The sequence below is a fragment of the Vitis riparia genome, chromosome 12 (assembly GCF_004353265.1).
Source record: "Vitis riparia cultivar Riparia Gloire de Montpellier isolate 1030 chromosome 12, EGFV_Vit.rip_1.0, whole genome shotgun sequence".
Taxonomy (NCBI): domain Eukaryota; kingdom Viridiplantae; phylum Streptophyta; class Magnoliopsida; order Vitales; family Vitaceae; genus Vitis; species Vitis riparia.
Window position 1 is genome coordinate 8,361,369 of NC_048442.1, and position 24,823 is coordinate 8,386,191.

Below are 24,823 nucleotides of genomic sequence, written 5' to 3' on the forward strand. Positions count from 1 at the left end.
GAAAACTTATTCAAGATCTAAAATTTATATTAACATCTAAAACATTATAATAGACCCGGAAAAATAAACCTAGTCAATTGAAGTTAAAAATATTTTTTTAAAAGGCTTAACCCTTTTATTAGAAGTGGTAAAATTGGATATGATTAACTAACACGACTGAAATTTGATATGTTTTTCACATATTTGGATTTAAGCCGAGTTTAATCATGTTTATGTAAAACTCATATCGATTTATATAATTCGTTTAATAAATATATTATTTTTTAATCAACTTATATAACATGAATACGACCTACTAATACAAATTACCACCACTATTTTATCTATATCTAAAACTAATATGACATCACTGACGGAGCCTATATGGGCTCGGGGCCACATGCCCCGCTCAATTTTCTCCTCCAAAAAATCTCATACATATAATTAAGGTTTTCAAATAATAAAAAAAAATAAAATAGAAACCCTGAAAGAGATTAATTTAATTTTGAATTTTTAAAATTTAATTTAACTTTTTCATGCATTCAACATCTCATTTATTTTTCATTCTTTCATTGTATCTAAATTTTAATTTTATTATAACTTTTCTAATAATATTAATTTTTTTGGTAATTTTATATTTGACATTTATTTAATAATTTTTTAAAACTGTATGTTCTCTTTAATTTTGAGTTTCAATTTTTTTTTTTAAATTTTGAGACTTAATTAAATGAGGTCTAATTTATAAATAAATTAAATAATTATACTGGTGTGGACCCCGCATTTCATGCTCATGCGTTTCCCACTCGATGACGAGCTCGATTTTCATTTTATTTGAAAAATTGATTTTTTATTGATTATTTGAAAATGACTTGGAGTCGCCACTTATTTTTGTTTTATTTTTAAAGGGTAAACAAAATAAGAAAGAAAAACCCTAAGTGTGACTCCTTGTTTTGGAAAAGATTGGTCTACGAAAAAAACCGGGTCGGGCTCGGGGGTCAGGTTACTTATCGGGAAGGTACGGTAAAAACCATAGCACCCCTCTAAGTCCTTAAAGTCGGGTCTCTACTAATAAAATGAAGCTGACGTGGCAATCAACAAGAAAATTAATGAGTACTCGGAGCAATCATGCACATATGAGAGTCAGAAAATGCATATAGACTAACCAGAGGAAGAATGAGTGTGTACCTGAGCAGCGAGCCACTATGCGCTATCAAGAGAGAGGGTTAGTGCAAAATAAAGAGCATAAACATAGCTCACATGTCACTAAATCAAGTACAAAATCATCAAAGGCATGCATGACACTTCACTCAAAATCTATTTTTATTTTAAAGAAATTTTATTTGATGTTGGGCCCCCACCAAAGCCCATTTATTTTGCATGAATCAATTCCATAAACTTCATCACTTGGAACCACGGAATTTAATTCTTACTTATTTTAAAAACATTTAAAAAAACATTTTAAAAACATTTTAAAAACAAAGAAAATGCAAAAATGGCTTGCCGGAAAGAAAATGGCAATCAAATTTTTATTGGAAAATTGGTTTTTTTTATGACCTAAATGCTAAGGAATGAAAAAGTGGAGGAGTTGGGATTATTTGAAAAACTAATTTGAGAGAATATTTACAAAATAGGATTAGGGGCAATTATTTTCAAAATCAAAGAAAGAGGAAATAAAAGGAGAGAGCACGTGGCCCAAAGGTGGCCATGCATATAGTATATGAGTGGGAGATATGTGTGCATGATGCCTTACAAATCATTGGTTCAGTCACTACTAAATCAAGCTGGTCAAATACACCAAGGCCAATGGTTCTGTTCCTCTCATTGTGAGTGTCTGGCATCCTGTACCCAGATATTCCTCCAACTCTATTGGAATTTCCATGATCAAAGTGAACAGTGATGAGAACACCAGCTTGTGCAGCAGCAGCAATACAACATGCAACCAAGGGAATTCCTCCTTGTTTTGAAGTACCTAGGATAGGTCTATAGAATAACCGGATTTTGTCCTTCCTCTACAGCAGTAGCAATTGCCTCAAATCATCCCAGATCATAAACATTGAGTGCTCCAACAACACATCCATTCCTTTCTGTGTCAAGAAGAGGCTCCTTTGTTGATGAAAGTCTAAACAGACGAACCCAAGATTGCAATACACCTGGTAGTGCTTTATTGTCACCAACACTGCCGAGGAGAATAAAATATGGAATTTTTGGAGGTCTACTTGTGAGGTCTAGTAGCCACAAGGGAAACCTGTTGATGTCTGATAGTCATCAGCCTAACAGTGTACCCCAGCGCATAGCTCATTTTGAAAGTGACTTCCAGACCCTCAGAAAGAGATTTTCCTGTTATGAGTCCTCAACTAGGCATTATTGAAGTGTCTCTAAAAGCCATGAAGAAAACATCTGCCATCTCTGCTGCTAGACTGATTTTTTTCCCCCTCTCTTCTGATGACTTCAAGACAAGTTTATCAACTAATGTCTCGATGCTTCATAAGATCTGACCACATTGAAATTCAAGCCCTCCCACCTGTCTTGTTGTTTTCGAAACATATAACCCCGCAACCATAAATCTACCATTCATTTCTCCGTTTATTCTTGGATCTTTTGGCAAAACTGGAGCTTTTGGGATAATATCAATCCAAGCTGGAACGATTCTCGTTATGAAAGGCATGAGAGGTAGTCTTCGCAGGCGTTACTTGAATTTCTCTCACTTCCAGCATCGAATTCGGTTGGATACTAGTAGAGTGTCCAATCAGACCCCGTTCCGAAGACCCCAGAAATATGAGAATCAAGTGGCTCGCCTTCAAAACTGTTGAGATGGCTGTACCGATCTGTCCATGGGCATCTTACAAGCTGTTCACTGCATGGAAATATATACATCTGCACCCTGGCACTCTCTGGAACTCCTTAACATCCTCAGTGTTTCAGCCATGCATTCTTTTGAACATGGGTGAGTGGGATAGTGTGAGGGAGTGGTGTGGCGACGGGCATTAAAAGATGGGTATGAAGGCGTGTAGTGTAGAGAGATAAGGCTTGGGATCAATTGATCATGTTGAACTGTGTTTGGCATCTTTCCGATGCTTTGAGGATTAAAATAGCACCTTTACTCCTCAGTTCATTCTCTGGTAGCTAGTAGCCGCCTGTGGGTATTTCCATGTTAACTTCTTTAAGTGATCATCACCAATAATCTCCTGCAGTTCCTGACTTGCTCCTCAAATAAATTAGCTCTGAGCTATCTGCCAAAGTCCGAACTTCCACTTGTACTGCAATCTACTTGAACTAATTCTTTATGATTCCACAAGTCAATGCTAGAGCTGTTTCCTTATGAGAGAACTTTCAGCATATCCACTGGCAATACACAGGATTTCTTAAGTTGGCTCAAGGCTTGCAATATATCTTTCATGTGGGAAATCAGATCATTGAGTCCCTCAGGATCATGGATGAAACAGTACGGAGCAAGCATGGAAAAGGTCTTATCTTCCATGTCCTTTGCAAATTTGAACGTAGATATGCAGTGATTAAGCAAGCATACTCGGGCTACTCCTCTTATTCCTCTCTGACTAAAGAATATTTTTCTCTGACCCAGTCATAAGCCACTTGAAGTTGGGTTGCCATTACATCTTTTGCAGCAGATTCATTCAAAGGAATGCGTTTCATTGCTGCACACATATGAACATTCTCCCAATTGAAGAAAGCCAATGCAGCTACCTCCTGGGATTTTGGAGCAAAGATACTGGCAACTGCACTGGTACTGCTGCTACTGTTGCTGGAGCTGGTGGCTGTGGTGGTGGTGGTGATGGCGGAGGTGTTTTGCCGCCGGCGGCTTGCCGCCGGCGTCGTTCGAAGACAACTTCTCAATTCCTTAATCAACCCACTTTAAAGCATCAAGAGTAATGGAGCACTTGTCTTCTTGATAGGGATACATGGACTCTCCTTTGAACTTCGTCAAAAACAACTTCAAGGTTGGGGTGCTGATGGGGAAAGGGGGGATTGAGAGGAGTGGATCAGATGATTTTGTAGGGCATGCATGGTGTAGGAAATGAATGGAGGGTGATGGGTATGATGATGAGCAGAGTGTTTGCATGGGGATGAAGACACGTGGTGTTAAAGAGGAATACGGTATGCATGGGGGCATGAAGCAAGGGCTTAGGTGGAAATGGGTATGAGTGGAATAATATGCATGAGAATTGGTGGAATGGGTATCGGTTGTGGGCAATGGGTTTAATAGGTAGGAGAATATGGACATGGAATTAGTGGACTGGTTGGTGGGAGTCAGTGAGATATGGGTTAGTGGGATGGCAGGTTGGAAGAATGGAAGGCGGCCATGAGCACCATGCGAACATAGAGATGAGAAGGCGAAAGCAAGACCCGACAGAGATGTGGCTGTGAGTTGCTGTTACTCAGGACATGAATATGTATCGTACAGATGCTTCCATATTGGTTTCATCAAGCATCTCTGCTTCTTCAGGCTGGAAAAATGTAGCTTGAACATCATCTTGTTTACAAATTTCAGGTTCAGTGTCCACATTATTTCCTTCACAATGAGAAGCCCCACCTGAAAGATTTCGTGTAGCTTCTGGATTAATTTGCAGCAGATAGGGAAATATCGTGAGTATTTTCCAACTTCCTTGGTTTAGGAAATGAAACCTCTGATTACTACTCAAAAAGTGCTATTTGATAACTTCTAATTAATCCTTTTAAACACTTTTGAGTAGTAGTTAGTGCCTTTTAACCCAATTAGCATGTTAAGGCCCCTTTCAATCAATTCTAATCAAAATGTGTAAGTTTTGGTGTTTTTGTTAGTATTTTGATCACCAAAGCATTATGAGATTGAGGAGAGTTATATGGAATCCTTGGCAAGCAATGGGAAGCTTAGAGGAATGAAGAATCAAAGCTTAGGAGCACTTTTTCCATAAGCAAAGTCTGGAATGCAAGGAAAAGCAAAGAGGATCCAGCTATGGAGCATTCTTGATGACAGTCACTGCAGCCACTTTTGGAGCACTTCCTGATGTCCAATTTATTCATGCTATATGTCATTTGAAAGCTTAGGAAGTCAACAATCCAATGCTTCAAACGGTGCATGATTTGGAGCTGAAATGAGAAAGTTACAGCCTTTGGAAGACAACTGCTCCAAGCTGAAGGAAGGCTTCAGAAAAGTGCTGCGGAATCAGCCTTTTGTTGCGGAATGGTTTCGCAACACTTTTGCACAGTGCTATGGATTTCCCCTGAAGCTTCACGCCGCGATGGAAGCCAAGCACCACAAGATGGAAGTCCAATTTGCAAAGGTGTTGAATCAGCTGGTTGCTATGAAGAAATTTCGCAGCCCTTCTTGTGCATCTGCGAAATTTCGCAGACCTCACATTTCACCTGCGAAGTGGTCCTGAGTGCTTCCCGATATTTGTAACCGACACTTGGAGATATTTTTCATTAGATTTTTGTTGCCTAAATGCCCAAATTCTCCTTGTAAGTCACCAATGATAGATTTCCTTAGCTTTTAAGTTAGGAATTTGGCAAAATATCAAGGGAATAGCTATCATTGTAATTTTGGTTAAAAGGGAGCCCGAGGAGCCTGTTCTGAGGGTGTTAGAGTTTTGGTTCCAGAGGAGATCCTTTGTACAGTTTTGGGAAGGAAGTAAAAATACAGGGCACTTGCTCTGTTTCTTCTTTATATTCTTATTTTCTCTTTCATTTTCATTTTCTTGCTAGCCAAACATTCTCTGAGGATTTTTCCTTAGAGGATGAGAGGCTAGGCTCTTTGTCTCTTGGAGTGAAGAAAGCCGGGTGAGTTTCCACATGCATAAATTGGAAGTTTTGTTGTTTTAGTTTTTAATGAAGAGAAAGTGTGACCTGTTGATGGTTTTTATCTTTTTAGTTAACTTAAAACTCCTTTTAATCACCTGGGCCAATACTTGGTAAGGCAAGTGATCTCCATCCATGGAGATGCACTAGTTTACCCCTTGCGAGCCTTTAGGAGGTGGCTTGAAGGTAGGATTTTCTAGAATAGCCAACACTTGGTAAGCTTTTGGACTCTTAGGAGACATCCATTAGTTACCTCTTGCGAGCTTTTGACGGGTAATCCAAGGTTAAAGATCACCTTGAATGGTAAAGGCTAAGTGAGAGGCTTGAACCATTGCAAGTTGCATCAGTGAGAGGGATTTAGTGCTTGAACCCATTAATGGGAAGCATCTGTACAATACCTGTTGGAGAAGGAACTATATGTTAATTCTCTAATGCGAGGAAAAGAAACAAGTGACCGGAACTCCCTTTTTGTATGAGGAATCTGAGCTCAGTGATCTAAACTCCAAGAAACACTTTTCTTTATAAGTAAAATCAGTTACCATTTTTGGTTAGCTTAAAACCAATCTTTGTTCAAACATCTTTTTGTTTTCCTTTAAAGTTAACCTTGAAATGAAAAGGCACCAATTCAGCTTTGAATTAATATCATTTGTGAAGTGAAAACCCATCCCAGTGAACGATCCTAGAGCCACTGTGCTATAGTAGCTTTGTCTTTGCTACCCTAGTATATGGTGTAATAGGTTATAAATTTTGTTGATTAATCCCTCAATCAAGGAGCACCAGCTGGACACGAATCAGCTGAGACACCAATTAGGCATGAATCAAATGGCGCCGTTGCCGGGGATGGTGCCACTTTGCAGTGATATGATCTTTTGAGAGTACTTGTGATCTTCATCACAAGTTTGGTGACTTTTCTTTTCCTTTTACTAACTCTTTTTATTTCTTTATTGTTCATATTTTAGTATACCTTTTATTTAGTTTTTAGTTTACCTTAGTTTTTTCTTAGAATTGTTTTTCTTTTGTTTTCTTTTGTGTTCTCTGTTCTTAATTCACAATTTGCTAGTTGTGCATGCCATATTGAATACGAGATAGCAGAGGAAGCCATGAACTTCATGAGTTATGTGGCTGAATTTTCAAGAGAATGGGGTGAACCAAATGCTAGAGATATGGGAAGAATGATGTCTCAACCTAAAGCTAAGGGTGAGATGTATATTTTAAATGATGGCATGGACATGAAGGCAGAGATTGCAGCTATGGAAAGGAGATTGGATGAGCTAGAAATGAAGAATATGCAACCAGTGCAAGCCACCTCTCAGACACCATTGCAAGCTATGCCTTGTGCCATTTGTCTATCTTATGAGCACTTGGGGGAAGAGTGTCCTATCATTCCAACAGAGAGGGAAATGTTTGGTGATTGCAACACCTACAATTCCAATTGGAGGGACCATCCAACATTCTTTTGGAAACCACAGCCACCTCAGTATCAGCAATCTGCTCAAGCACCTCAGCAAGCCTCAAACCTTGAACAAGCTATGATGAATCTTAACAAGGTCATGGAAGACTTTGTTGAAGCTAACAAATCCATCAATGCTCAGCTCAGTCAAAGAAATGACTGTGTAGAGAAAAAGATGGATGAAGTGCAAAATTATCTATCTCAGAAGATAGATAATCTCCAAGATTCAATCTCAAGGTTTGCCAACCTCAACACAATGCAAGAAAAAGAAAACTCTCCTTCTCAACCTTATCAAAATTCCATGAGTATCCATGAAATGGAGGTTAAGGAGGGAGAATCTTCACAAAAGAGGGAAGTCAAAGAAGTGATCACTTTGAGTGGTAAAGAGGTTAATCTGCCCACATGCAAGCTAGAGCATGAGGTAGAGAGTGAAACAGAGAAAGAAAAGAGGGAGGAAATCAAAGGAAAGAGAAAGGGGAAAAGGATAGAGAAAGATGGCTATGATGTTAATGTACAAGGAGAACCACAGAGGATAGTCATCAAGGAAGAAATGAAGAAACACATGCATCCGTTTTTTCTCCAAGCTTTGCATGGCAAAAAGGGAATTGGTTTTGTTGCCATCATACTCAGCAAATCTCTAGTAAGAGATGCAAACTTCATATGGGATCCGGGCAAGCTGAGTCAGGATCAAAATTTTTTGATGGACTTAGTCTTTCTAAAGACTAGCTAGTCCATAGCTTTTTGTTTTATTTATTACTTGTTTTAATTTTGATTTCAATGTTTTAATTTTGATTTCAATGCTTTAATTTTGATTTTAATGCTTTAATTCTACTTTGTTTTGATGTAATATAGGTTTTTGGATGATCAAAATCAAGAGGAATTGCAAAGGAAGAAATCGGGAAGAAATCGGAGTGAAAACAGAGCAAAAACAGAGCAAAAACAGGGGAGAAACAGGGGTCTGCGAGATTTCGCAGCCTCTGCGAAATCGGCCTTTTGCTGCAAAACCGTTTCGCAACTCAATTGACTCCTCTGCGAAAGTTTTCGCAACTGCGAAACCGGTGTTTGGCACACGAGTGCCACTTCGCAGTACAGTGACTCCCATTTCGCAGCTGCGAAAGCGGCTGCGAAGCTCCAAAGCATGAAATCCTCCATTTCGCAGGGAAAGCTCCATTTGGAAGGGTGTTTCGCAGCTGCCAAACCGGTGTTTGGCACACGAGTGCCACTCCGCAGCACAGGAACCCCAATTTCGCAGCTGCGAAGTGCTCTGCGAACCACTAAGGCGTAAAAAGCCCCAATTCCGCAGCGATTTCTCAACGATTTCTCCATTCCGCGGGGTGTTTCGCAGCTGCGAAGTCACCTTTTGGCACACGAGTGCCATTCCGCGGTACAGTGACCCCAATTTCGCAGCTGCGAAACGGCTGCGAACCACCAAAGCATGAAAGATCCCATTTCCGCAGGGAAAGCTCCATTTTGCAGAGGATTTCGAAGCTGCGAAACCACTTTTTGGAACAAGAGTCCCATTTGGAAGCCCCGTACACTCATTTCGCAGCTGAAAAATGGCTACGAAACCTCCACACCTTAAAATCCTTCAGCGCGCACACCATGAACAGACATGTCACAGCCGTACCCCCATTTCGGCAACTATTAGACACATTTGGATCACTTTCTGAAGTTCATTTCATGCATACCATATATCGTTTGAAAGCTTGGGAAGTCAGAAGTCCATAGCTTCAAACGGTGCTCGATTTGGATTTGAAACGGAAAAGTTATGGCTGTTTGAAGATGACTGTGCAAACCATGAGCGGAAATGTCGCACCTCCATTTCGCTACTGTTGGAGACATTTTTGAAGCACTTCCTGGAGCTCAAATTATGCATACCATATCTCGTTTCAAAGCTTGGGAAGTCAGGAGTCCAGCGCTTCAAACGGTATGCAATTTGGAGGTAAAATGAAGAAGTTATGGTCGTTTGAAGACGAGCGCGCAAAGCTGAGCGGGAATTTCACAGTCGAGACGCCATTTGGAAGGGTGTTTCGCAGCTGCGAAACCACTTCTTGGCACACGAGTGCCATTTCGCAGCACAGTGACCCTCATTTCGCAGCTGCGAAATGGGCTGCGAAAATTTTTTTCCTTCTTTTCATCACTTTTGAGCTGCAAAATCATCTCCAAGCTTCAAAATGGCTGCAAAATCACCTCAAAGCTTAGAAATGACCTTCAAATTCCGAAATTGACATGCAAAATGGAGGGAAGTTTGCAAAAACACCTTGCAAAGCTAAGGGGAGTTGCTAAAATGCCAACAGAGCCCCACGCACCAGCCGAGTACCCTCTGGAACTCATGAACAACCACCTCTCCATTTCAGCCATGGCCAAGACTAGAGGAAAGGCCCGCACACCCTGAGATCACACATATAAAGCCTCTCATTCCATTTCTTACCTCCTTAAACCATCAAATCCCATAGCTACCAACTGCGAGCTCCAGTTGAGGAGACTATGCCACCTAAGGAGACTACCAGAACAGAGGTCAAAGTGCTGATCCAATCCACTCAAGAGGCCACCACAGATGCATCAGTTCCACAGGACCCTGCCATTACTTGATCATCTCTTTTTATTTTTTGTATTTACTTATTATATTAGTATACATAATTCCATGTTTTGATGTCTTATACTCTGGGATTGGATGTATTACTGATGATACATCATACATAGACATCAATTTTTGTTTAAACTTGGCATTTTTCTATTTTCTCTACTCACTAACTCTTATGTTTTCTTTGAAACATGTGGTTTCTCCTATACGACTAAGACTCCATGTCACTCAAGAGGTACCACTTCCTCCTTATTTTTTAATCGCTTTTGTCACATTGAGGACAATGTTCAGCTTGGTTGGGGGGAGAGTTGAGGAAGTAAGTATTGCTATTAATGCTAAGTTATTTTGGTAATTTAGTTGCTTTTTGCTTAATTTTTAAAATTTTTAAGTTTTTTATTCTACTCTCCATGGTTATTAAGGAAAAATTTTCAAAATGAAAAGGGAGAAATTGAATTTTTGTCTTTTTACTTGACTTAGAGTTTGTATTATGCTTACTAAAGTTGATGAATTGTTGAAACTCTATTGAATTCAACCCAGTTCTTCCACTTTAAGCTATCACACACTGTGCACACTAGGTTCCGTTTATAAGATGAAAAACTATTTTCCCCCTTGACTTAGGAAAATTTAAACTTGGTACATTTGACATCATTTAATAGTGTTGGGACACCTTATGAAAGGCCAATGAGCCTTTGAAAAAAAAAAATAAATAAAGGAAAAATGTTTGCTTGCCTTGAAACCCGAGCAAGGTCTGAGGGGTATATGGTGAAAATCTTTGAAGCCTGGTGCCCTAAGCCTTAATTGGTTGGGAGTCACCGACCTCAATGCTCGTTACATGGGTGAATAGGTGGAGTTTAACATACTATAGGTGCTTGGGTATTAAAAATTCATTCTCAAAAGTCCGGGGTGAAATCCGAGGAGTTAGTGGTTGAAAGATCCTTAAAGCTTGATGTCCTAAACCTTGATTGGTTGGGAGTCATCGATGGACCCCCGTTACATGGACAATTTAGAAAAGAATGCCTTTAAGCTTTGCACTCCTACAATGAAAAAAAAATTGTGAAAGAAAAGAGGTGCGTTCTTAGCCTATTGGAGATTGATTAGTTTGCTAAGCTTTGAAAAGAACTAGGTTGAGGGGAGAGATTAGTTCAACATACTATATCCGGAAACTAATAAGTAACACTTAGATTTTTGTGGAAGAGTAAGGTTTGACCCTTTGGGAGTGGAAACTCTTTTGAAGCTTAAATTTGCATAACGCCTACTCTTTAAGAATTGTGATTAGACAAATTATTTGATAGCTCCTATTGAAGTTTGAGTTTTATTTCTTTCATGTTCCATGTGAGAGTTAGATCATCATGTCACTTGAAAATTGTTTTTTGATCAGCATGATGTTGTAAATTATGGTACTTTTATTTTATTTTTCTCTCCTTCATTGCTAAGGGACTAGCAATATGTCGGTTGGGGGGAGTGATTACTACTCAAAAAGTGCTATTTGATAACTTCTAATTAATCCTTTTAAACACTTTTGAGTAGTAGTTAGTGCCTTTTAACCCAATTAGCATGTTAAGGCCCCTTTCAATCAATTCTAATCAAAATGTGTAAGTTTTGGTGTTTTTGTTAGTATTTTGATCACCAAAGCATTATGAGATTGAGGAGAGTTATATGGAATCCTTGGCAAGCAATGGGAAGCTTAGAGGAATGAAGAATCAAAGCTTAGGAGCACTTTTTCCATAAGCAAAGTCTGGAATGCAAGGAAAAGCAAAGAGGATCCAGCTATGGAGCATTCTTGATGACAGTCACTGCAGCCACTTTTGGAGCACTTCCTGATGTCCAATTTATTCATGCTATATGTCATTTGAAAGCTTAGGAAGTCAACAATCCAATGCTTCAAACGGTGCATGATTTGGAGCTGAAATGAGAAAGTTACAGCCTTTGGAAGACAACTGCTCCAAGCTGAAGGAAGGCTTCAGAAAAGTGTTGCGGAATCAGCCTTTTGTTGCGGAATGGTTTCGCAACACTTTTGCACAGTGCTATGGATTTCCCCTGAAGCTTCACGCCGCGATGGAAGCCAAGCACCACAAGATGGAAGTCCAATTTGCAAAGGTGTTGAATCAGCTGGTTGCTATGAAGAAATTTCGCAGCCCTTCTTGTGCATCTGCGAAATTTCGCAGACCTCACATTTCACCTGCGAAGTGGTCCTGAGTGCTTCCCGATATTTGTAACCGACACTTGGAGATATTTTTCATTAGATTTTTGTTGCCTAAATGCCCAAATTCTCCTTGTAAGTCACCAATGATAGATTTCCTTAGCTTTTAAGTTAGGAATTTGGCAAAATATCAAGGGAATAGCTATCATTGTAATTTTGGTTAAAAGGGAGCCCGAGGAGCCTGTTCTGAGGGTGTTAGAGTTTTGGTTCCAGAGGAGATCCTTTGTACAGTTTTGGGAAGGAAGTAAAAATACAGGGCACTTGCTCTGTTTCTTCTTTATATTCTTATTTTCTCTTTCATTTTCATTTTCTTGCTAGCCAAACATTCTCTGAGGATTTTTCCTTAGAGGATGAGAGGCTAGGCTCTTTGTCTCTTGGAGTGAAGAAAGCCGGGTGAGTTTCCACATGCATAAATTGGAAGTTTTGTTGTTTTAGTTTTTAATGAAGAGAAAGTGTGACCTGTTGATGGTTTTTATCTTTTTAGTTAACTTAAAACTCCTTTTAATCACCTGGGCCAATACTTGGTAAGGCAAGTGATCTCCATCCATGGAGATGCACTAGTTTACCCCTTGCGAGCCTTTAGGAGGTGGCTTGAAGGTAGGATTTTCTAGAATAGCCAACACTTGGTAAGCTTTTGGACTCTTAGGAGACATCCATTAGTTACCTCTTGCGAGCTTTTGACGGGTAATCCAAGGTTAAAGATCACCTTGAATGGTAAAGGCTAAGTGAGAGGCTTGAACCATTGCAAGTTGCATCAGTGAGAGGGATTAGTGCTTGAACCCATTAATGGGAAGCATCTGTACAATACCTGTTGGAGAAGGAACTATATGTTAATTCTCTAATGCGAGGAAAAGAAACAAGTGACCGGAACTCCCTTTTTGTATGAGGAATCTGAGCTCAGTGATCTAAACTCCAAGAAACACTTTTCTTTATAAGTAAAATCAGTTACCATTTTTGGTTAGCTTAAAACCAATCTTTGTTCAAACATCTTTTTGTTTTCCTTTAAAGTTAACCTTGAAATGAAAAGGCACCAATTCAGCTTTGAATTAATATCATTTGTGAAGTGAAAACCCATCCCAGTGAACGATCCTAGAGCCACTGTGCTATAGTAGCTTTGTCTTTGCTACCCTAGTATATGGTGTAATAGGTTATAAATTTTGTTGATTAATCCCTCAATCAAGGAGCACCAGCTGGACACGAATCAGCTGAGACACCAATTAGGCATGAATCAACCTCACATGCAGCAATATGGAAAAAGATCTCAAGAGGTTACATGCAAAACAATGACATTCTTCTATGAAGAAAGAGCGATAACAGATGGTATCCTCTGCATAGTCGTCAACAGGACCGGCACAAGCTCTCATAACAGCTTGGATGTCTCCACCGAATTGATCTCCAGCGCACTGATATATAAAATGAGCTGACCGAGTACGCATACAGCCAAACAACCCATAAACCATTTCCAGCTGGGTACTTTTTTGGTCCAACTATACTTGAGAGAAACCTACAATTTTATTATGACCCGACTTGTTCATCCCAACCTGAGTCATGACTGATGGTAAGATGTTGCCTTCATAAGCAATTAGATCGCAGAGTTTCACACGACCCAGAGATGGCAGGCCATTACCTGCCATGGAACCCTTTCAAATGACAACTATTTGAGAGTATAGTAGATTATATATACTGTCTTGACACTCAAATCTCAAGGCACCAACACACCCATTGCCCTTTTTCCTCCAAGCTCTCTACATCTCCTCACAACAATGGATACCCTCCTCTCTTTTCTCTGCTCTGTCACCCCAAATTTGCTTCTCAAGTTCCAGAATTCCCCTTGAAAAGACCTGCTTCTTCAATACCATAGGTAGGTCATCTCAATATTACATAGTCATATCTGGTGTTTCATAACCGCATGGACGAGCATAACTCTAGAAAAGACTCGTCAGTCCCATAGTCGAAGAACCTTCTGCCCAGCAAGATTCTTTTCAAATGATAAGACAACTTTTCTTCTGTTACATGGCAACAGTATCAGGCAGCGCATCAACCCAGCAACTGCCCACTTAGGACCTTCTTACCCTGATGAACATGTCATCTTTGTGTCTAGGTGTTCACCCCAAGCACTCTCCTACTGAAAACAATCCTCTGTGACTCCTTGCTTACACAGGCAGAAATGAGAACAACAATGCACTCCAGGTACGGGTACCAGAAACAGGGTAGATAGCAAGAACAAAATGCAAGTGATAGGAACAAAATGAACTCATACAAGCCTCATTTCATATATCAATCAATGAGCTCATATGAGGGTGGGTGAAATCAAATGAGTGCTAAATGAAAATCAAAACAAGGTTACAAATATCTCATGGAGAAGCTGAAACAGAGCTAAACGGGTCCTCAAAAAAACATTAAACAGAGACATATGAGCATGCTTACTCCCAAACAACCAAAAATCATCCAAGAATCAACAAAAACAAGAGAAGAAAAAACTTACCGGTTGAAGAGAATGAGAAATTCACAATGAACATACCTGAAAATAATCGTCTCCGGCTAGGTTGGCCAGAAATCAGCAAGCCAGCTTTCCTCTTCAGCTGACCCCCCTCTCCAGCTAAATGAATACCCTTATTGAAGCTCAAGGACCTCTCTGTAAGTCCTTCTCAAACCAAACAGCCTGCTACCTTCCTCAGCTGAAAGGATCTTCTCTCACTTCTCTCCTAAATCCATATCTTCTCCACCGGAAAAGAAACTCCCTCTCCTGCAAAATATCTCTCAGACTCGCCTGAAAAACTCTCTTCCTTCTCCTCCCAATATCTCCTAGCTCTCTAGCTTCCTTCTCCGAAAAGCCCCAGCTCTCATCTGCCGCTCTGGTCCTCTTTTCCTCCAAAATAAATATCTCTAACGGCCTGCTCTCAGACCCAGCCTCGCACAGCTGCCTCTCCACTAACTCATCAGTTGGCTTTTTCTCCACTCACTCCCACATGCAGCTGGCAATTTTAAAAAATATCTCATAACTGCCTGAAGAATCACTTTACAGGTGTCACCACCTGGTTTGCCTCTCAAATCCACTACTTGATCCTTCAGCAGCCTGTCAAGAGGCACCACGTGGCCTCCTAAAGTTGCTCCACCGGGCAAAATTTGCTACAACAATTACCTCCCAAAGTGGGGGTCTACAACTGGATTATGTGCTATTTAATTATTCACAATATGAGAATTTATATTTAGCTTTAAAACATTATTTTGCTAATAATGTTATTCTAATATTATCATATCATAAAAAATCTTAAAGAAAAAATATCATTACTTTTAGTTGATTTACTACTTAGATTTTGTTTGGTAACAATTTTTTAAAATAATTATTTATTCTTCAAAATAAAAATAAAAAATATTTCACAAGTAGAAAAATAGGATGTTTTAAAAATTATTTGTTAGTTATTTTTTATTGTTTTAAAAATAATTATACAAATATGTAGAATGATTAAAAATAAAGCATTATATATAAAAGTTATTTTTAAAATGTATTTAAAAACATAGAAAACAACTTTAAAATATTTTAGAATGCCAAACATATTTTTGTTCTACAAAATTTGAGAGAATAATTTCTAAAAACCGTTTTCGAAAACATTTTCTAAATAAAAACTATTTATTTGAAAAAATTAAATTTATTAGAAAATTGTTAAATTCCTTAAAAAATTTTAAGTTTTTTTCTACAAGAATTACTAGAATTAGTGAAAATTTTATAGTTATAACTCTTACTTTTTTTTAGTTTTAAAAAAAAATCTTTTGGATTATTTTGTAAAATCTAAGTCTTTCTATATATATATATATATATATATATATATATATATATATATATATATATATATATATATATATATATATATATATAGTTATATATTATGATTGTGCATATTTCAACCTTTCCCCTCTTGACCAAAATTTCTAGCTCCTTTGCATTTGATGATGCATTTGTAAAAGAAAATGTTAAAATATTTATAACACTAATAAAAGAGAGTGGGGGAGGGGTAAAATGGTAACTTACTTTTTAGAAAACTGCAGCCCGTGACGCTAGCGTCGTTGCAATCGGAGGGGGAGGCATGGGCAGCGATGCTATCCAGATGAGAGCTACACAGCACACATACAAACAAAACTCCAACTATCAGGAAGCTCTTCCTCCTCATCATCTGTGTTCTTTCCTCTTTAGGCTCCTAGTCAAAATTGTGTACATGTTTATACAAAGAACCCTATTTGGCATTGGGCCATGGATTTGATATATAATTATGAAAATGACATCCACCTTCCAAAATTAGTAAACGTAGACAAAAGTGGGTTGTAGCCAGGCCCATGTGGAGAGGATGAGGCATCCCATTGTGTTGCCAGTTAAATGGTTTGTTCATTGCTTGATTTAATTACTGACCAAATTATTGAATTTGGAAGCCTATGATTGGTTAAAGGAGATTACCCTGAGATGAGATATGGTGGCCCAAGTCTCCTGCCATCATAAATTTAATGATTTAAGACTTTTTTTTTTTTTTTTGTGTCTCACTGTTTTGGGTAAAAGGCATTATACATGTTGGATTGAGTCTAACGAGACAGCCAAATACTACACACGACCAAATTAATATGACTCATTGTTTTGATGCCCAAATTAGATATGATGACAAATGAAATGGACGAACAACTTTGGCATTATAATTATGGTGTGGGTCATTTGGTATTTAATGTGGTTCATTTTGTACTTGATGAGAGGAGGTGATTCCAAGACCATCCCCTCTAATTTGATTATTTATTGATAGCTCTCATTAGCTTTTTGGGTCATTTTTGTTGTCCCCTCTTGCTTGATCCAACTAATATTTAAAGTTGTGATCTTGGGAGATCCATGCTCACCATGAGTAAAGGTTTTTTTTCGATCCCTCATAATTCCTTCGTATTTTTACTGATAGAGAATTTGTTAAAAAATTGAAAGACTTTTTGTTAGCAGGTGTATTCTCTTTCCCACCTCTTATGCTTTTAATTTCTCTCTCTTTCAATAATCCCACATTTTTGCTTCTTAAGATTTTTTTTTTTTTACTCCTTAAGTTCCCAAGGTTACTAAGGACCTCTCTTGTTACATCTAAAGATTTTGGGATTCTCCTTTCTATCGTTATGCAAGGGTTCTTTTGCACAGATCAATTAAAGACTTCAAGTACAAGTGAGGGTTGCATCCTTAATGATATCTAGAAGGTCGGTTAAGGTTTGACTTTACCTACTTTTCTAAGACACTTCTCTGGCTTCATCGGGGTGTCTATGCACAAATTTAACTCGATATCATCAAAATGTTGATGATAGTGACGGTATGAACCTAAGTTTGTGATACCATATTAACTTTTGTAAGCTTCATTTCTTGTACCAAGTTAAGAATGCCCGGAATCCCAAATTGCTCCATTCCATGTCTTTGGACCAAATAAGGCATGCATTTAGTCCTAAGCTTCTCTAGATCTGATCAAAACAAAAAACATGGTTATAAAAACCAATAAGATAAACTAATCTAGAGAAGAAGTAACTCGTTCATGTGATCTCGATGTTCACAAATCAATTCTAGTTTACTAAAGTTGTTGAAGAAGCCATAGATCTAGTCTACCGAATACTCTTCCACCTAATCTTTCCTCAAAAGGATCCAGACATGCAAGAGAAGTATGTGCTTCTCTTCCTTCTTGAGGATTGCTAAGGTTTCTCTCTAGAAAAACCTTTTTGGAAGACAAAGTGTCAAAGGTCTAAAACCCTAACCTTGTAGAGATATTTCTAGGCTTCTTTGTGGACTTAAGTGACTTGACCCAAATTGGGCTTGCGTCACCTAATCTAGCCTACTTGGGCTGTAATTAATTAATTAGACTTATTATGCTTCAATTAATTATTAATCTAATCTAAAAAGATAATTCATAAGATATAGTGTAACTTTACATTTTTACCAAAATACCTTTATGCATGCTTTTGAACTAGAAACCTAAATCCTTCAAATAAAATGTGTCATCATCAACTAGGAGTTCGAGCAGAGACCATTGGGAACCATAGGAAAATAATGACTCCATAATCTAATTTTAAAGTTCATTCAATACTCCACTAAAGAAAATGAACTACACTCTACTATCTTATGAAACTACAATGAGTAGAAAGTTGAGTCCATGACTTACTATCCACTGCATGGAGACTTTCTACGAACTGGTGTTCTTAATCTAACAAGGTAGTACTATCAATCCTTCAAGATTACCTTTCTAATCCTTGAATTACAAATTCACCTATTATGTGTTTAATTGACATATTCTAATTCCAAGGAGCATATATGAAATTCCACTAAAGGAATTATTATGACTATAGTCTTCCTTATCACATGTCTTTTAGATCACCTAAATGGACATACTGTCTTAATTCTATAAAATATTATGGTGTCTTATTAAGAATACTTGTTGTCACTAATCTCTATCAACAATTACTTAATCCATAGGGATATATGAACACATTAAGATCTCACCCATAGGTCAAAGCCTCACGTTGACTTCAACATAGGTTCAATATCCTTTAAAGGTTGAAAGTCCATGCAACATGGTAGCTTAGTGAATCATGATAATCGAGAGTCTTACATTATAATTTACTATAGGTTTTGTCCAATATGTAATTGTACACATTAGTGCACTCATAATGAAAAATTCATCTTGGAAACTAAGACAAGTTATCCCTTTAATTATGAGACAATACATTAAAGTTGCTACTGGATTACCTAAATCGATGAACTGATTATGAACTACTTATCTTCTTACATAGGGCTCATGACTTATAATCTCTGTACAACTCTTAATATATCCAAGTTATGTACAATACAAGTGATATAGACGAGAATGATCAAATAAACAATAAATACATATAAAATAATAAAGAAAGCCAAGAAATATAAATAAATAAATTTATTAATGAATTAACCATATGTTACATGTGTTGCATCATATCATGTTTTCTAAGGTTCTATCCTAACAAAGAATTATAGCATAGAGATTTGATACATTTCTTCTCATGATGATAGTTAGAATTCACACTTTACAATTGTCTTTTCTAGGATGTAGTGGGAGGAACAAGACTTAATGCTCCCTTACACTTACAATTTATCTATTTGAAACCATTTAATTATTTATATTTGTCAACTCAACCAACCGTGCACATCACAAATCCCATCAATTTTATTTTGTTTTCATTACTAATAATAAAAAATTTCATCAATCATGTACCCTAACAAATTACACCCAATTTAACTTTATTTTAATTACTACTAATAAAACTCCATCAATTATGTCCACATACAAAATCTACTAGTTTTATTTTACTTAATTCAATGTTAGTTAATATCCACCAATGATGTACACTAACAAACTTCACCTATTTTTTTTTTTAATCATCATTAAACTTATTAATCACAGCAAAAAACTATATTTATCCCATATATAAATATTCTATCATTACAATTCCACAAATACTCCATGGAATGACCTTATTTCGACTTTTCATAATATAGCCACTATACACTTCCATACAACAACTCTCGTATTAACATGCTCAATGTTTCAACCATTGAAGGTGGTTACTTAGGAAAAAGTATATATATATACTCTATGTTTGGTCCACGTGCCTTATATACATACATACATATATATATATATATATATATATATATATATATATATATATATATATATATATATATATATATATATATATATATATATATATATATATATATATATATACTCTATGTTTGGTCCACGTGTAAGGCACGTCAACAACTAGTTAATAGAGTATTTTTTATATTTAAATTTAATTCTGATTATTTAATTAATCTCCACCTATTTTATGGTTGTGTTTGAATATATTTTATTTTAAAATATTTATATTTATTAAATGATTTTATTAATAGGTAACATCATATATATTTTCTTGAAGTGAAGATGAAATTAAATTTTATTTGTTGTTTAAAAAAATAATATTTCAAATTATAATTTAATGATGTGCAATCTATATCAAAATTGAAAATAAGTTTTATAATAATTAATAAATTCCATATTTATTTTATTAATATTTAACTTTGTTTAAAATTGAAATTAAGTCATAATAATTTAATAAATTTATTATTTATTATTTATTTTCTATATTTGTTTTTTTTTATATTAATAAATTCAAATATGAAGTCAAATATATAATGATTGTTTAAAAATATTAAAATTAGAAAGACATGTCTATGCATGTGTTCTAATATTAATATTTTGAATAAAAAGTTTAGATGTTACATAATAAGTAATTAATTATTTTTTATTAAATTAATTAATTATAATGAATATAATTATATTTAATTTATTCTTTACTACTTAATAAACAAGTTTATTTTATTATTTTTGAATTTTGAAAACTAAAATAACAATCTTAATCAAATAAAATTTATAACATCTATAAAACTAAAACAAAAAAAAAGTATACTTTAATGATAATTTTCTTCCAAAATGTATCAAAGCTAAATATGAAAGTGAGATCATTTATAAATATTGAAAAAAAAAAAGTAGACCTTTGTGGACCCCGCACTTCGGCTCATGCGTTTTCCACTCGATGGTGAGCTCGACTTTACTTTGAAAATGAATATTTTATTGATTAAGAAAGTGACTTGGAGTCGCCACTTATTTTTGTTTTATTTTTGAAAGGGTAAACAAAATAAGAAAGAAAACCCTAAGTGCGACTCCTTATTTTGGAAAATGTGATCTACGAAAAACCGGATCGGGTTCGGGGGTTAGGTTACTTATTAAGAAGGTACGGTAAAGACCATAGCACCCCTCCAAATCCCTAAAGTCGGGTCTCTACTTATAAAATGAAGCTGACGTGGCAATTAACGAGTAAATCAATGAATATCTTGAATGATCATGCACACATAAGAATCGAGACATGCATAGACAACGATTAGAGGGAAAATGGGTACATACCTGGGCAACGAGCCACCATGCGCTATCAATAGAGAGGGTTAGTGCACAAATTTAGGAATAATCGCATGTATGTCAGAGAGTAGGGTAAATCAATCATGTATGATAATCAAAGCAAACAATCAATCAATCAATCATAAAGTCACCCATGTAAGGCTCCCACCACAGCCGATTTATTTTGCATGAATTAATATCTCAGATTCTATTATTCCGGAATTATGAAAAATTCATTCATGCTTATTGAAATAAAGAGGAACAGAAGATTGTTCGAAAAATGGAATTAAATAATTAAAGAGGAAATCGGATTTTTGAAATTTATTTGAAAAAATTGGAGTCTCGAAGGTTACTTAAAATTTGGAGTTTTAGAGTTTATTTGAAGATCAGACTTTCAGAAATTAAACATAAGAATGAGAATTTTAGAAATTAAATTTGAAAGAAAATTGGAATTTTGAAGAATTATTTGAAAGTTCGGGATTTTTAAGAAAAATTAAGTTATGAAAATTGGGACTTTGGGAGTTAAATTTTGATAGAGATCAGAATTGTAAGTTATTTGAGAAGTAGAAATTATGAAAGTTGATCTATAAAAATTGGAAATCTTGAAAATCATTTGAAGGCGGACTTTTTAGAAATGAATGAATAAATTGATAACAATAATAATGATAATAATAAATGAGTAACTAGGTAAATGCGATAATTGGAATATTGAGAACTGAAAATTAAGTTTAGGGATAAGACAATTAGAATTTCAAATAGCTAAATTTAGAAATCGAAATTTTGAAGAATTAGACTTTAATGATTGAGATTTTTTAAGAGAAATAAATAGGTAAGTATGGAATAATGCTGCTAATTAATCAAAATGATATTGGAACGGATGAAAGTGAATAGTGAGATTTGTGAGATTAAAAATTAAATTTGAAATATTGAGATTTTTAAATGAAACAAATAAATAAATATAGAATAATGTTACTAATTAATCAAAAACGATATTTTGGACGGATGAAAGTGAATAGTGAGATTTGTGAGATTAAAAATTGAATTTGAAATATTGAGGTTTTTAAATGAAACAAATAAATAAATATAAAATAATGTTACTAATTAATCAAAAACGATATTTTGGACGGATGAAAGTGAATAGTGAGATTTGTGAGATTAAAAATTGAATTTGAAATATTGAGATGTTTAAAAGAAACAAACAGATAAATATAGAATAATGTTACTAATTAATCAAAAACGATATTTGGATGGATGAAAGTGAATAGTGAGATTTGAGATTAAAAATTAAGTTTGAATGATTGAGATTTTTTTTAAAGGAAACAAATAGATAAATATAGAAAAACGTTACTAATTAATCAAAAATGATATTTGGACGGATGAAAGTGAATAGTGAGATTTGTGAGATTAAAAATTAAATTTGAAAGATTGAGATTTTTAAAAGAAACAAACAAATAAATATAGAATAATGTTACTAATTAATCAAAAACGATATTTGGAGGGATGAAAGTGAATAGTGAGATTTGTGAGATTAAAAATTAAGTTTAGAAAGATTGAAATTTAATGATTGGAATTTATTATTTTTTTTTTAAAGAAATGAATAAGTAAATACGAAATAATAATAATAATATGTAAGGTCTAAAATTAAATTCGGAAATGTGGGAATTTCGGAAAATTAAATTAAAAAAATTTGGATCTTGGAGAATTAAAGTTAAAATTAGAATCTTAAAAAAAGTTATTTTGAAGATAGAACTTTGAAGGATTAAATTTAAAGATTGAGTTTCGAGAATTTGAAGTGAATAAATAAATAAATAAATAAATAAATAAACATGAATAAGTGAATAAATTTAGAACTCCAAAATCTTAGGGGATTTTTAAGGATAGTTTGGGAATATGTAAGACAATCAGGGAGAGTTTTTTTAAAAAAAAAAAAGAAAAAAAGAAAAATGAAAGATTTTAAAGTTGTGGACCCCGCATTTCGGCTCAATGCGTTTCCCACTCGATGGCGAGCTCGATTTTTCTCTTGAAAAATAATTTTATTGATTAGGAAAAATGACTTGGAGTCGCCACTTATTTTTGTTTTATGTTTAAAAGGGTAAACAAAATAAGAAAAAAACTCTAAGTATGACTCCTTATTTGAAAAAGGTGGTCTGTGAAAAACCGGATCGGGTTTGAAGGTCAGGTTACTTATCAGGAAGGTACGGTAAAGACCGTAGCATCCCTCTAAGTCCCTAAAGTCGGGTCTCTACTAATAAAATGGAGCTGACATGGCAATTGACGAGTAAATCAATGAACATCCTGAATGATCATGCACACATAAGAGTTGAGACATGCATAGACAACGATTAGAGGGAAAATAGGTACATACCTGGGCAACGAGCCGCCATGCGTTATCAATAGAGAAGGTTAGTGCATAATTTAGGAATAATCGCATGTATGTCAGAGAGTAGGGTAAATCAATCATGTATGATAGTCAAAGCAAACGATCAATCAATCAATCAGAAAGTCACCCATGTTGGGCCCCCACCAAAGCCCATTTATTTAGCATGACTTAATGTCACAGATTCCATTATTCTGGAATTATGAAAAATTCGTTCATGCTTATTTTTAAAACATTTTGAAGAAGTCATTGAAAGATTTGAAAATTGCTCCTCGAATAGAAAGTGGAAGCAAATTTTATTAAAGAGAGATTTTATTGGCCTTGAGATTACTAAAAAAAAAAAAGAAATAAAAATAAAATAAGTAAAATGATAAATGAAATAATAAAATAAAAAGAAGGTAAACTAATGAGAAGGTTGGGGAGTAGAAGAAGACTACTTGAAAATCAACATTTCTAAAAAAAGAATCAATTTTGGAAGTAGAGATAGGGAATTTAGGAAATGAAACATCCACTTGTTTCAAGAATGGCTCACCCGAGGTGGCCATGCATCTCATGAGAGAGAGAGAGAGGGGGTGGGACCCACAGTTAGATTTTGTCTTTTTCGCCATTCTGACACTTGCCTGCATACTCAGGAGCCACGTGTTCACAGGTTCCCATCACATGCGCGGTTACATACGTATTGGCGTCCAATGCTGACTTTGTGACTCGGAATCTGAAACTTGAGCTTCAAAGTTCATACCCAAAAAAATGCTTGATGGCTTGATATCCCCGTGAATAATCCGCGGATGGCAGCTCGCGTGCAGATAAGCTATTCCCCGTGCTGCACCAGCAGCAACCTTTACTCGAGTCATCCAATCCATCAGCGGCTTACCTTCATTGTCTTCTTTGGTCATTGCTGCATGTCTCCGATCCAGCTTGAGTCTCTCCTTCTCTTATAAAAGGCTCCAACGAGGCTGAACCTCTTCATTTTTTAAAAGCTCCAGCATGGGGTGGTATCTGGCCAGAAACAACAAACGGAAGTAAGGCGAGCAAACAACCAAGATGCTTCCGTTCTTGTGACCGAAACCAACGCCGATAACAAATGAAATCTGAATGATTTTCATAAGTCCAAATGGTATGACCGGCTGCTTCTTTATAGGCCCTTATATCTCTTTCTAGCTGGAGTCGGTCCCTCTAAAGATCATTGCACACTCCTCTTTCGGTTCGAAATACGTTTCCATGTTTGCTTCCGCACCGACTTCGTTCCTAAAGCGTATGCTAGTTGACGGCCTTGAGTGAATTATTCAATAGTGAGGACCCGCTTCCTCCATTGTTTATTGGACTGCCGCCATAAAGCCCTCCAATTTGAAACATGAGAGCAACAGATGGGCATTTACTGTTGCTGCCTTTTGAATGAGCATAGCCTCCATCGACTTACAGCATGAAGAGACATTCTTGTTATCATGTGAAGCTTTAATAGACGTTTTACCAC

The 24,823-nt window shown here is 36.0% G+C and overlaps 1 protein-coding gene across 1 annotated transcript; it reads right to left on the bottom strand.

Moving 5' to 3' along the window:
• Window positions 1-14,680: 14,680 nt before the first annotated feature.
• Window positions 14,681-24,245, bottom strand: LOC117925941 (somatic embryogenesis receptor kinase 1-like). The gene is made up of 4 exons (XM_034845043.1): window positions 24,029-24,245; window positions 17,384-17,472; window positions 15,030-15,135; window positions 14,681-14,964 (listed from the first exon to the last, which is right to left on the bottom strand). The coding sequence occupies exons 1-4, from the start codon at window positions 24,243-24,245 to the stop codon at window positions 14,681-14,683; spliced, it is 696 nt and encodes a 231-aa protein (XP_034700934.1).
• Window positions 24,246-24,823: the final 578 nt, after the last annotated feature.